We start from the raw sequence: 14,386 nt of genomic DNA, 5'->3' as shown, positions 1-14,386 counted from the left end.
CGGCACAAGCCACAACAACATCTTCGGCTCAGATCCCACAAATAAGACTTTAGAGTCATTTTGATAGTAGGCTAATATAGCTAATATAGACACTTACATCATGTGTTGTCTTCATTATAACACTTATATAAGACTCTTAAAGTAATTTTGAAAGTAGGATAATATAGACACTTACTTTATGTGTTGCCTTCATTATAACACTTATATAAGACTTTTAAAGTCATTTTGATAGTAGGCTAATATAGACACTTACATCATGTGTTGGCTTCATTATAACACTTATATAAGACTTTTAAAGTCATTTTGATAGTAGGCTAATATAGCTAATATAGACACTTACATCATGTGTTGCCTTCATTATAACACTTATATAAGACTTTTAAAGTCATTTTGATAGTAGGCTAATATAACTAATATAGACACTTACATCATGTGTTGTCTTCTATATAACACTTGTATAAGACTTTTAAAGTCATTTTGATAGTAGGCTAATAAAGCTAATATAGACACTTACATCATGTGTTGTCTTCATTATAACACTTATATAAGACTTTTAAAGTCATTTTGATAGTAGGCTAATATAGCTAATATAGACACATCATGTGTTGCCTTCATTATAACACTTATATAAGACTTTTAAAGTAATTTTGATACTAGGCTAATATAACTAATATAGACACTTACATCATGTGTTGCCTTCATTATAACACATATATAAGACTTTTAAAGTCATTTTGATAGTAGGCTAATAAAGCTAATATAGACACTTTCTTAATGTGTTGCCTTCATTATAACACATATATAAGACTTTTAAAGTCATTTTGATAGTAGGCTAATAAAGCTAATATAGACACTTACATAATGTGTTGCCTTCATTATAACACTTATATACGACTTTTAAAGTCATTTTGATAGTAGGCTATTGTAACTAATATAGACACATCATGTGTTGCCTTCATTATAACACTTATATAAGACTTTTAAAGTCATTTTGATAGTAGGCTAATATAGCTAATATAGACACTTACATCATGTGTTGCCTTCATTATAACACTTATATAAGACTTTTAAAGTCATTTTGATAGTAGGCTAACATAACTGATATAGACACTTACATCATGTGTTGCCTTCATTATAACACTTATATAAGACGTGTAAAGTAATTTTGATAGTAGGCTAACATAACTTATATGGACACTTTCAACATGTGTTGTCTTCATTATAAATAACACTTATTTAAAGTGTTTATTTTTCCGCGGCTCCAGACAGATTTCTCCGTTGTGTTTTTGGTCAAATTTGGCTATTTTAACATTTTGTGTTCCAGATGCTTGCCCTAAACAATTGCATGCTGTTCATGATTTCCAGGCATAAAAATGGTTAAATAAAAAAAAACAAAAATGCCAACGGCCGCTATAAGACCAAGACAAAACCAGGGCATGTTGGTTAGTATCGTGTCCACTGATTGGCTCAACCTCAAGCAGCATTATTATTGTACAGTGTTGGATTAAATGAGTGTAAAAGTCTTGTTAATAACGTTAAAAAGCACTTATTTAGAAACTTGTAATACTTTTTTTTTTTTTTTTTGATGTAGTTATGACACTATTTGATATAAAATGTATAACTTTGCAGAAATGCATTCAGGCCCAGGAACCAATTAACACCAATAAAGGAGAGTTTATGATGTTTTTGAGTGGCAGCAGTCTTGTGCTGCGTCTGCAGTCTGCAGTCGTAATACAACCTTATTTTAATAGCCTCGTAAAAAGTCGCCCCACAATGTGTTGTTTCAGCAAACTCTCCAAAATGTGGCGTGTGAAATCACATCATCAACATTATCGGAGCGTTGCCGCTTGATCCACCCCATAAGTCGCTAAATCCTCGGGTTGGCACTTTCCCTATCTGCCAGCCTTCACCTTCCGACTTGCAGCGGATTACAAAAGGACCTCTTAACGGCGCTTGGGACGCCGCCAAATTGTGGGCTTGGCGGAGGAGTGGAGCGGGCGAGCTCCTTGCTGGGCGTCTGTGATGTTGGCGTTGGAATAGAAGAGTCTGCTTGAGTCATCCAGGCCTGCACCACTTCTTTTATTCACTCAACAATCTTCCAACTGTGCACTGGAACCTCAAACATCACTCGTTCAAGCTTAGAAACTATTGGATTCCTGGAAATAGTCTGTTCCGGGGTCAAACTGCGGCCATCCTTAAACCATGTTTAAGTGTACTGGTATGGAGGTTATTTTCAACGTTTGTTGACATTGAATTTATGTCACTGAATTTTATTGCATTTTGAATTTTGTGAACTGATTTTTTTTCTACGTCTGACAATTTCATTGAAAAAAAATTGTGAGCAAAATGCGTGTGTTAAAAATGTTTTAAATTTGGTGTATAAAAAAAAAATCAGTGTATAAACATTTTGCATAAACAAATTCAGTGTAAAAAAAAATCAGTGCATAAAAATTCTGGGTAAGAAAATTCAGTGTAAAAACAAAATCAGTGTATAAAAATGTAGGGTAAAAAAGTTCAGTGTATAAAAAATGTTGTGTAAAAAAATTTAGTACAAAAAAAAAAAAAAACAGTGTATAAAAATTAATTTTATAAAAATGTAGTGTAGAAAAAATTATATGTAAGAACAAAATTAGTGTAAACATTCAGGATAAAAAAGTTCAGTGTATAAAAATTCAGAGTATAAAAATGTATGGTAAAAAAGTTCAGTGTATAAAAAATGTTGTGTAAAAAAAAAACAGTGTAAAAAAACAGTTTATAAAAATTCAGGGTCAAAAAATTCAGTGTATAAAAATTCATTTTATAAAAAAAATGTGTAAAAAAATGCAGTGTAAAAACTAAATCAGTGTATAAAAATTCAGGGTAAAAATGTTCAGTGTATAAAAATGTATTTTATAAAATTTTGTGTAAAAAAAATTCCGTGTAAAAACAAAATCAGTGTATAAACATTCAGGGTAAAAAAGTTCAGTGTATAAAAATTCAGAGTATTAATATGTAGGGTAAAAAAGTTCAGTGTATAAAAAATGTTGTGTAAAAAAATTTTGTGCAAAAAAAAAAAACAGTGTAAAAAAAACAGTGTATAAAAATTCATTTTATAAAAATTTAGTGTAGAAAAAATTCTGTGTAAGAACAAAATCAGTGTAAACATTCAGGATAAAAAAGTTCAGTGTATAAAAATTCAGAGTATAAAAATGTAAGGTAAAAAAGTTCAGTGTATAAAAAATGTTGTGTAAAAAAAAACAGTGTAAAAAAACAGTTTATAAAAATTCAGGGTCAAAAAGTTCAGTGTATAAAAATTCATTTTATAAAAAAAATGTGTAAAAAAATTCAGTGTAAAAACAAAATCAGTGTATAAAAATTCAGGGTAAAAAAGTTCAGTGTATAAAAATGTATTTTATAACATTTTGTGTAAAAAAAATTCCGTGTAAAAACAAAATCAGTGTATAAACATTCAGGGTAAAAAAGTTCAGTGTATAAAAATTCAGAGTATTAATATGTAGGGTAAAAAAGTTCAGTGTATAAAAAATGTTGCGTAAAAACATTTAGTGTAAAAAAAAAAAATTGTGTATAAAAATTCAGGGTAAAAAAGTTCAGTGTATGAAAATGCATTTTATGAAAACTTTGTGTAAAAAAATTCAGTGTAAAAACAAAATAAGTGTATAAAAATTCAGGGTAAAAAAGTTGAGTGTATAAAAAATGTTGTGTAAAAAAATTTAGAGTAAGAAAAAACAGTGTATAAAAATTCAGGGTCAAAAAGTTCAGTGTATAAAATTTAATTTAATAAAAAAAATTGTGTAAAAAAAATTCTGTGTAAAAACAAAATCAGTGTATAAAAATGTAGGGTAAAAAAGTTCAGTGTATAAAAAATGTTGCGTAAAAACATTTAGTGTAAAAAAAAAACTGTGTATAAAAATTCAGGGTAAAAAAGTTCAGTGTATAAAAATTAATTTTATTAAAAAATTGTGTCAAAAAATTCTGTGTAAAAACAAAATAAGTATTACTATGGTAAGGACCGCAAAAGGGCACCCTTTAGCACACATCTTATTTGGCGTTTTGTTTCACAATATTTTGCAGAACCAACTTTTCTTACCTTCTGTCAAAATGTTTTAGCACGACTTTGGTAAACTATGAAGCTGCGCCGATTGAGGGGTTATCGGTGCATTAAGGCTACCATAGTCAGACGTACTGTGCTTCAACCTAGGAGTATTATTATGGTGTGTGTATAAGGTAAAACATATAATCTGGCGTCTTGTTTCACAATTTCATGCAAAAGCAACTTTCCTTCCCTTCTGGTACCTGCTGATCTGTATTGGAGATCTGCATAAGTCCTGAAAATGTGTGCACTGTAGTCCGTGCCGATACCGCAGTGGAAAAGCTTCTTCTTTTCTCTATCTTCTTGTTATGTGCTGTTGCCATTTCTAATATAAAGTAGTGTAAAGTTGTTCATAGTTGTGTCGTACTACAGTATTTACAGTATTTATAAAGTAGTGTAAAGTTCTTCATAGTTGTGTCGTACTACAGTATTTAAAGTATTTATAAAGTAGTGTAAAGTTCTTCATAGTTGTGTTGTACTACAGTATTTACAGTATTTATAAAGTAGTGTAAAGTTCTTCATAGTTGTGTCGTACTACAGTATCTACAGTATTTATAAAGTAGTGTAAAGTTGTTCATAGTTGTGTCATACTACAGTATTTACAGTATTTATAAAGTAGTGTAAAGTTGTTCATAGTTGTGTCGTACTACAGTATTTACAGTATTTATAAAGTAGTGTAAAGTTCTTCATAGTTGTGTCGTACTACAGTATTAACAGTATTTATAAAGTAGTGTAAAGTTCTTCATAGTTGTGTCGTACTACAGTATTTGCAGTATTTATAAAGTAGTGTAAAGTTTTTCATAGTTGTGTCGTACTACAGTATTTATAAAGTAGTGTAAAGTTCTTCATAGTTGTGTCGTACTACAGTATTTACAGTATTTATAAAGTAGTGTAAAGTTCTTCATAGTTGTGTCGTACTGCAGTATTTACAGTATTTATAAAGTAGTGTAAATTTCTTCATAGTTGTGTCGTACTACAGTATTTACAGTATTTATAAAGTAGTGTAAAGTTCTTCATAGTTGTGTCGTAGTACAGTACCGTAATTTCCGGACTATAAGCCGCTACTTTTTCCCCTCGTTCTGGTCCCTGCGGCTTATACAAGGGTGCGGCTTATATACGGCCTGTTCTTCTCCGACACCGACGAAGAGGATTTCGGTGGTTTTAGTACGCAGGAGGAAGACGATGACACAATGATTAAAGACTGACTTTTCATATACCGGTAGGCTGGTTATTTTGATAACGTACAGGCGAGCACTTTGTATTACTTTGCAGCGTTGTATTATTTGTACTCTGCACGAATGCTGTTCGCCATGTCAAAGATGTGAAAGTTTGATTGAATGATTGAAAGATTTATTGTTAATAAATGGGACGCTTTGCGTTCCCAAACAGTCATCTCTGTCCCGACAATCCCCTCCGTGGTAGCAGGAACCCCTATATACTACGGTAATTACACATCAAAACCCTGCGGCTTATAGTCGGGTGCGGCTTATATATGGAGCAATCTGTATTTTCCCCTAAATTTAGCTGGTGCGGCTTATAGTCAGGTGCGGCTTATAGTCCGGAAATTACGGTATTTACAGTATTTATAAAGTAGTGTAAAGTTCTTCATAGTTGTGTCGTACTACAGTATTTACAGTATTTATAAAGCAGTGTAAAGTTTTTCATAGTTGTGTCGTACTACAGTATTTATAAAGTAGTGTAAAGTCCTTCATAGTTGTGTCGTACTACAGTATTTACAGTATTTATAAAGTAGTGTAAAGTCCTTCATAGTTGTGTCGTACTACAGTATTTATAAAGTAGTGTAAAGTTTTTCATAGTTGTGTCGTACTACAGTATTTATAAAGTAGTGTAAAGTTCTTCATAGTTGTGTCTTACTACAGTATTTACAGTATTTATAAAGTAGTGTAAAGTTCTTCATAGTTGTGTCGTACTACAGTATTTACAGTATTTATAAAGTAGTGTAAAGTTGTTCATAGTTGTGTCGTACTACAGTATTTACAGTATTTATAAAGTAGTGTAAAGTTCTTCATAGTTGTGTCGTACTACAGTATTAACAGTATTTATAAAGTAGTGTAAAGTTCTTCATAGTTGTGTCGTACTACAGTATTTGCAGTATTTATAAAGTAGTGTAAAGTTTTTCATAGTTGTGTCGTACTAGAGTATTTATAAAGTAGTGTAAAGTTCTTCATAGTTGTGTCGTACTACAGTATTTACAGTATTTATAAAGTAGTGTAAAGTTCTTCATAGTTGTGTCGTACTGCAGTATTTACAGTATTTATAAAGTAGTGTAAATTTCTTCATAGTTGTGTCGTACTACAGTATTTACAGTATTTATAAAGTAGTGTAAAGTTCTTCATAGTTGTGTCGTAGTACAGTATTTACAGTATTTATAAAGTAGTGTAAAGTTCTTCATAGTTGTGTCGTACTACAGTATTTACAGTATTTATAAAGTAGTGTAAAGTTCTTCATAGTTGTGTCGTACTACAGTATTTACAGTATTTATAAAGCAGTGTAAAGTTTTTCATAGTTGTGTCGTACTACAGTATTTATAAAGTAGTGTAAAGTCCTTCATAGTTGTGTCGTACTACAGTATTTACAGTATTTATAAAGTAGTGTAAAGTCCTTCATAGTTGTGTCGTACTACAGTATTTATAAAGTAGTGTAAAGTTTTTCATAGTTGTGTCGTACTACAGTATTTATAAAGTAGTGTAAAGTTCTTCATAGTTGTGTCTTACTACAGTATTTACAGTATTTATAAAGTAGTGTAAAGTTCTTCATAGTTGTGTCGTACTACAGTATTTACAGTATTTATAAAGTATTATATAGTTCTTCATAGTTGTGTCGTACTACAGTATTTACAGTATTTATAAAGTAGTGTAAAGTTATTCATAGTTGTGTCGCACTACAGTATTTACAGTATTTATAAAGTAGTGTAAAGTTCTTCATAGTTGTGTCGTACTACAGTATTTACAGTATTTATAAAGTAGTGTAAAGTCCTTCATAGTTGTGTCGTACTACAGTATTTACAGTATTTATAAAGTAGTGTAAAGTTCTTCATAGTTGTGTCGTACTACAGTATTTACAGTATTTATAAAGTAGTGTAAAGTTCTTCATAGTTGTGTCGTACTACAGTATTTACAGTATTTATAAAGTAGTGTAAAGTTCTTCATAGTTGTGTCATACTACAGTATTTACAGTATTTATGAAGCAGTGTAAAGTTTTTCATAGTTGTGTCGTACTACAGTATTTATAAAGTAGTGTAAAGTTCTTCATAGTTGTGTCGTACTACAGTATTTACAGTATATATAAAGTAGTGTAAAGTCCTTCATAGTTGTGTCGTACTATAGTATTTATAAAGTAGTGTAAAGTCCTTCATAGTTGTGTCGTACTACAGTATTTATAAAGTAGTGTAAAGTTTTTCATAGTTGTGTCGTACTACAGTATTTATAAAGTAGTGTAAAGTTCTTCATAGTTGTGTCTTACTACAGTATTTACAGTATTTATAAAGTAGTGTAAAGTTCTTCATAGTTGTGTCGTACTACAGTATTTACAGTATTTATAAAGTATTATATAGTTCTTCATAGTTGTGTCGTACTACAGTATTTACAGTATTTATAAAGTAGTGTAAAGTTATTCATAGTTGTGTCGTACTACAGTATTTACAGTATTTATAAAGTAGTGTAAAGTTCTTCATAGTTGTGTCGTACTACAGTATTTACAGTATTTATAAAGTAGTGTAAAGTCCTTCATAGTTGTGTCGTACTACAGTATTTACAGTATTTATAAAGTAGTGTAAAGTTCTTCATAGTTGTGTCGTACTACAGTATTTACAGTATTTATAAAGTAGTGTAAAGTTCTTCATAGTTGTGTCGTACTACAGTATTTACAGTATTTATAAAGTAGTGTAAAGTTCTTTATAGTTGTGTCATACTACAGTATTTACAGTATTTATAAAGCAGTGTAAAGTTTTTCATAGTTGTGTCGTACTACAGTATTTATAAAGTAGTGTAAAGTTCTTCATAGTTGTGTCGTACTACAGTATTTACAGTATATATAAAGTAGTGTAAAGTCCTTCATAGTTGTGTCGTACTACAGTATTTATAAAGTAGTGTAAAGTTTTTCATAGTTGTGTCGTACTACAGTATTTATAAAGTAGTGTAAAGTTCTTCATAGTTGTGTCATACTACAGTATTTACAGTATTTATAAAGTAGTGTAAAGTCCTTCATAGTTGTGTCGTACTACAGTATTTACAGTATTTATAAAGTAGTGTAAAGTTCTTCATAGTTGTGTCGTACTACAGTATTTACAGTATTTATAAAGTAGTGTAAAGTTCTTCATAGTTGCGTCGTACTACAGTATTTACAGTATTTATAAAGTAGTGTAAAGTTCTTCATAGTTGTGTCGTACTACAGTACTTACAGTATTTATAAAGTAGTGTAAAGTTCTTCATAGTTGCGTCGTACTACAGTATTTACAGTATTTATAAAGTAGTGTAAAGTTCTTCATAGTTGTGTCGTACTACAGTATTTACAGTATTTATAAAGTAGTGTAAAGTTATTCGTAGTTGTGTCGTACTACAGTATTTACAGTATTTATAAAGTAGTGTAAAGTCCTTCAAAGTTGTGTCGTATTACAGTATTTACAGTATTTATAAAGTAGTGTAAAGTTCTTCATAGTTGTGTCGTACTACAGTAGTGTAAAGTTCTTCATAGTTGTGTCGTACTACAGTATATACAGTATTTATAAAGTAGTATAAAGTTATTCATAGTTGTGTCGTACTACAGTATTTACAGTATTTATAAAGTAGTGTAAAGTTCTTCATAGTTGTGTCGTACTACAGTATTTACAGTATTTATAAAGTAGTGTAAAGTTCTTCATAGATGTGTCGTAATACAGTATTTACAGTATTTATAAAGTAGTGTAAAGTTCTTCATAGTTGTGTCGTACTACAGTATTTACAGTATTTATAAAGTAGTATAAAGTTCTTCATAGTTGTGTCGTACTACAGTATTTACAGTATTTATAAAGTAATGTAAAGTTCTTCGTAGTTGTGTCGTACTACAGTATTGACAGTATTTATAAAGTAGTATAAAGTTATTCATAGTTGTGTCGTACTACAGTATTTACAGTATTTATAAGGTAATGTAAAATTATTCGTAGTTGTGTCGTACTACAGTATTTACAGTATTTATAAATTAGTGTAAAGTTTTTCATAGCTGTGTCGTACTACAGTATTTACAGTATTTATAAAGTAGTGTAAAGTTGTTCGTAGTTGTGTCGTACTACAGTATTTACAGTATTTATAAAGTAGTGTAAAGTTCTTCATAGTTGTGTCGTACTACAGTATTTACAGTATTTATAAAGTAGTGTAAAGTTCTTCATAGTTGTGTCGTACTACAGTATTTACAGTATTTATAAAGTAGTGTAAAGTCTTTCATAGTTGTGTCGTACTACAGTATTTACAGTATTTATAAATTAGTGTAAAGTTCTTCATAGTTGTGTCATACTACAGTATTTACAGTATTTATAAAGTAGTGTAAAGTTCTTCATAGTTGTGTCGTACTACAGTATTTACAGTATTTATAAAGTAGTGTAAAGTTTTTCATAGTTGTGTCGTACTACAGTATTTACAGTATTTATAAAGAAGTGTAAAGTTCTTCATAGTTGTGTCGTACTACAGTATTTACAGTATTTATAAAGTAGTGTAAAGTTCTTCATAGTTGTGTCGTACTACAGTATTTACAGTATTTATAAAGCAGTGTAAAGTTTTTCATAGTTGTGTCGTACTACAGTATTTATAAAGTAGTGTAAAGTCCTTCATAGTTGTGTCGTACTACAGTATTTACAGTATTTATAAAGTAGTGTAAAGTCCTTCATAGTTGTGTCGTACTACAGTATTTATAAAGTAGTGTAAAGTTTTTCATAGTTGTGTCGTACTACAGTATTTATAAAGTAGTGTAAAGTTCTTCATAGTTGTGTCTTACTACAGTATTTACAGTATTTATAAAGTAGTGTAAAGTTCTTCATAGTTTTGTCGTACTACAGTATTTACAGTATTTATAAAGTAGTGTAAAGTTCTTCATAGTTGTGTCGTACTACAGTATTTACAGTAGTTATAAAGTAGTGTAAAGTTCTTCATAGTTGTGTCGTACTACAGTATTTACAGTATTTATAAATTAGTGTAAAGTTCTTCATAGTTGTGTCGTACTACAGTATTTACAGTATTTATAAAGTAGTGTAAAGTTGTTCGTAGTTGTGTCGTACTACAGTATTTACAGTATTTATAAAGTAGTGTAAAGTTCTTCATAGTTGTGTCGTACTACAGTATTTACAGTATTTATAAAGTAGTGTAAAGTTCTTCATAGTTGTGTCGTACTACAGTATTTACAGTATTTATAAAGTAGTGTAAAGTCTTTCATAGTTGTGTCGTACTACAGTATTTACAGTATTTATAAATTAGTGTAAAGTTCTTCATAGTTGTGTCATACTACAGTATTTACAGTATTTATAAAGTAGTGTAAAGTTCTTCATAGTTGTGTCGTACTACAGTATTTACAGTATTTATAAAGTAGTGTAAAGTTTTTCATAGTTGTGTCGTACTACAGTATTTACAGTATTTATAAAGAAGTGTAAAGTTCTTCATAGTTGTGTCGTACTACAGTATTTACAGTATTTATAAAGTAGTGTAAAGTTCTTCATAGTTGTGTCGTACTACAGTATTTACAGTATTTATAAAGCAGTGTAAAGTTTTTCATAGTTGTGTCGTACTACAGTATTTATAAAGTAGTGTAAAGTCCTTCATAGTTGTGTCGTACTACAGTATTTACAGTATTTATAAAGTAGTGTAAAGTCCTTCATAGTTGTGTCGTACTACAGTATTTATAAAGTAGTGTAAAGTTTTTCATAGTTGTGTCGTACTACAGTATTTATAAAGTAGTGTAAAGTTCTTCATAGTTGTGTCTTACTACAGTATTTACAGTATTTATAAAGTAGTGTAAAGTTCTTCATAGTTGTGTCGTACTACAGTATTTACAGTATTTATAAAGTAGTGTAAAGTTCTTCATAGTTGTGTCGTACTACAGTATTTACAGTAGTTATAAAGTAGTGTAAAGTTCTTCATAGTTGTGTCGTACTACAGTATTTACAGTATTTATAAATTAGTGTAAAGTTCTTCATAGTTGTGTCGTACTACAGTATTTACAGTATTTATAAAGTAGTGTAAAGTCCTTCATAGTGGTGTCGTACTACAGTATTTACAGTACTTATAAATTAGTGTAAAGTTCTTCATAGTTGTGTCGTACTACAGTATTTACAGTATTTATAAATTAGTGTAAAGTTCTTCATAGTTGTGTCGTACTACAGTATTTACAGTATTTATAAAGTAGTGTAAATTTATTCGTAGTTGTGTCGTACTACAGTATTTACAGTATTTATAAAGTAGTGCAAAGTTCTTCATAGTTGTGTCGTACTACAGTATTTACAGTATTTATAAAGTAGTGTAAAGTTCTTCATAGTTGTGTCGTACTACAATATTTACAGTATTTATAAAGTAGTGTAAAGTTCTTCATAGTTGTGTCATACTACAGTATTTACAGTATTTATAAAGCAGTGTAAAGTTTTTCATAGTTGTGTCGTACTACAGTATTTATAAAGTAGTGTAAAGTTGTTCATAGTTGTGTCGTACTACAGTATTTACAGTATTTATAAAGTAGTGTAAAGTCCTTCATAGTTGTGTCGTACTACAGTATTTATAAAGTAGTATAAAGTTCTTCATAGTTGTGTCATACTACAGTATTTACAGTATTTATAAAGTAGTGTAAAGTTATTCATAGTTGTGTCGTACTACAGTATTTACAGTATTTATAAAGTATTATAAAGTTCTTCATAGTTGTGTCGTACTACAGTATTTACAGTATTTATAAATTAGTGTAAAGTTATTCGTAGTTGTGTCGTACTACAGTATTTACAGTATTTATAAAGTAGTGTACAGTTATTCGTAGTTGTGTCATATTACAATATTTACAGTATTTATAAAGTAGTGTAAAGTTATTCGTAGTTGTGTCGTACTACAGTATTTACAGTATTTATAAATTAGTGTAAAGTTCTTCATAGTTGTGTCGTACTACAGTATTTACAGTATTTATAAATTACTGTAAAGTTATTCATAGTTGTGTCGTACTACAGTATTTACAGTATTTATAAAGTAGTATAAAGTTCTTCATAGTTGTGTCGTACTACAGTATTTACAGTATTTATAAAGTAGTGTAACGTTCTTCATAGTTGTGTCGTACTACAGTATTTACAGTATTTATAAATTAGTGTAAAGTTCTTCATAGTTGTGTCGTACTACAGTATTTACAGTATTTATAAATTACTGTAAAGTTATTCATAGTTGTGTCGTACTACAGTATTTACAGTATTTATAAAGTAGTGTAACGTTCTTCATAGTTGTGTCGTACTACAGTATTTACAGTATTTATAAAGTAGTGTAAAGTTTTTCATAGTTGTGTCGTACTACAGTATTTACAGTATTTATAAAGTAGTGTAAAGTTCTTCATAGTTGTGTCGTACTACAGTAATTACAGTATTTATAAAGTAGTGTAAAGTCCTTCATAGTTGTGTCGTACTACAGTATTTACAGTATTTATAAAGTAGTGTAACGTTCTTCATAGTTGTGTCGTACTACAGTATTTACAGTATTTATAAAGTAGTGTAAAGTTTTTCATAGTTGTGTCGTACTACAGTATTTACAGTATTTATAAAGTAGTGTAAAGTTCTTCATAGTTGTGTCGTACTACAGTATTTACAGTATTTATAAAGTAGTGTAAAGTTCTTCATAGTTGTGTCGTACTACAGTATTTACAGTATTTATAAAGTAGTGTAAAGTTCTTCATAGTTGTGTCGTACTACAGTATTTACAGTATTTATAAAGCAGTGTAAAGTTCTTCGTAGTTGTGTCGTACTACAGTATTTACAGTATTTATAAAGTAGTGTAAAGTTCTTCATAGTTGTGTCGTACTACAGTATTTACAGTATTTATAAAGTAGTGTAAAGTTTTTCATAGTTGTGTCGTACTACAGTATTTACAGTATTTATAAAGTAGTGTAAAGTTCTTCATAGTTGTGTCGTACTACAGTATTTACAGTATTTATAAAGTAGTGTAAAGTTTTTCATAGTTGTGTCGTACTACAGTATTTACAGTATTTATAAAGTAGTGTAAAGTTCTTCATAGTTGTGTCGTACTACAGTATTTACAGTATTTATAAAGTAGTGTAAAGTTCTTCATAGTTGTGTCGTACTACAGTATTTACAGTATTTATAAAGTAGTGTAAAGTTCTTCATAGTTGTGTCGTACTACAGTATTTACAGTATTTATAAAGTAGTGTAAAGTTATTCATAGTTGTGTCGTACTACAGTATTTACAGGAGAGCTAATTTAGGTTTGGCGTAAAAATGAGTTTATTTCTGGAAGTGTTGGATGACATGGAAGTGTAGAACTAAATCCTGCTAGAATCCGGTCCTCCGGGCTACAACGGACCGGATCAGCATCATAAACATGCAGACCGCCATGAGGTAAATGCCACGGGGGGGGCCTACCTTTGTAGAAGCAGTCCTGGCCGTGCACGATGGCGATCCTGCGGCGCTGCGAGCAGGCGGCGCGGTGCAGCTGGCAGTGGTTGGAGTAGAGCTTCCCGTCCGAGCCGCACACGGGCTTGTAGCGCTCCTTGCAGCGGTCCGGGCAGCCGCACTCTCCCCGGCCTGTGGCCTGGTTGACGGCGCAGCGGCGGCCGGGGCCGCAGTACTTGAGCTGGCACGGGTCGGTGTGGCCCGTCTCACCTGCAAAACACCAATGGAGCGCTATGAGGGCACGTGCGGTGGAGAGGCGGCAATTTTGGCGGATGTCGGACGCCCACATAGAATTGTCCTCGCTGGCACTTTTTGATGTCACCCTCACTCAACCTTTGACCCATGCGCGTTTATTTTGAGGAGCGTGTTTATTTATGTATATATATATATATATATATATATATATATATATATATATATATATATATATATATATATATATATATATATATATATATATATATGTTAGCTCAGAAAAAAACACAGAGGCTTTATCATCCCTACAAGCCTGTTTAGCTTATATATATATATATATATATATATATATATATATATATATATATATATATATATATATATATATATATATATATATGTATATATATATATATATATATATATATATATATATATATATATATATATATATATATATATATATATGTATAT

The 14,386-nt window shown here is 30.3% G+C and overlaps 1 protein-coding gene across 1 annotated transcript in view; it reads right to left on the bottom strand.

The window, feature by feature from the left end:
• Positions 1-14,061, bottom strand: part of fstl5 (follistatin-like 5) — a 336,564-nt gene extending 322,503 nt beyond the window's left edge. The window contains exons 1-2 of the mRNA XM_062039647.1: positions 14,040-14,061; positions 13,688-13,927 (exon numbers count right to left, since the gene is read on the bottom strand). Coding sequence (XP_061895631.1) covers positions 13,688-13,927; positions 14,040-14,061 — 262 coding nt within the window. The remainder of the gene's footprint in view (positions 1-13,687; positions 13,928-14,039) is intronic.
• Positions 14,062-14,386: the final 325 nt, after the last annotated feature.

Source organism: Entelurus aequoreus, linkage group LG28 (genome assembly GCF_033978785.1).
Source record: "Entelurus aequoreus isolate RoL-2023_Sb linkage group LG28, RoL_Eaeq_v1.1, whole genome shotgun sequence".
NCBI lineage: Eukaryota > Metazoa > Chordata > Actinopteri > Syngnathiformes > Syngnathidae > Entelurus > Entelurus aequoreus.
The sequence above is the reverse complement of the archived record's forward strand: the minus strand, read 5'-3'. Positions and strand labels throughout refer to the sequence as shown.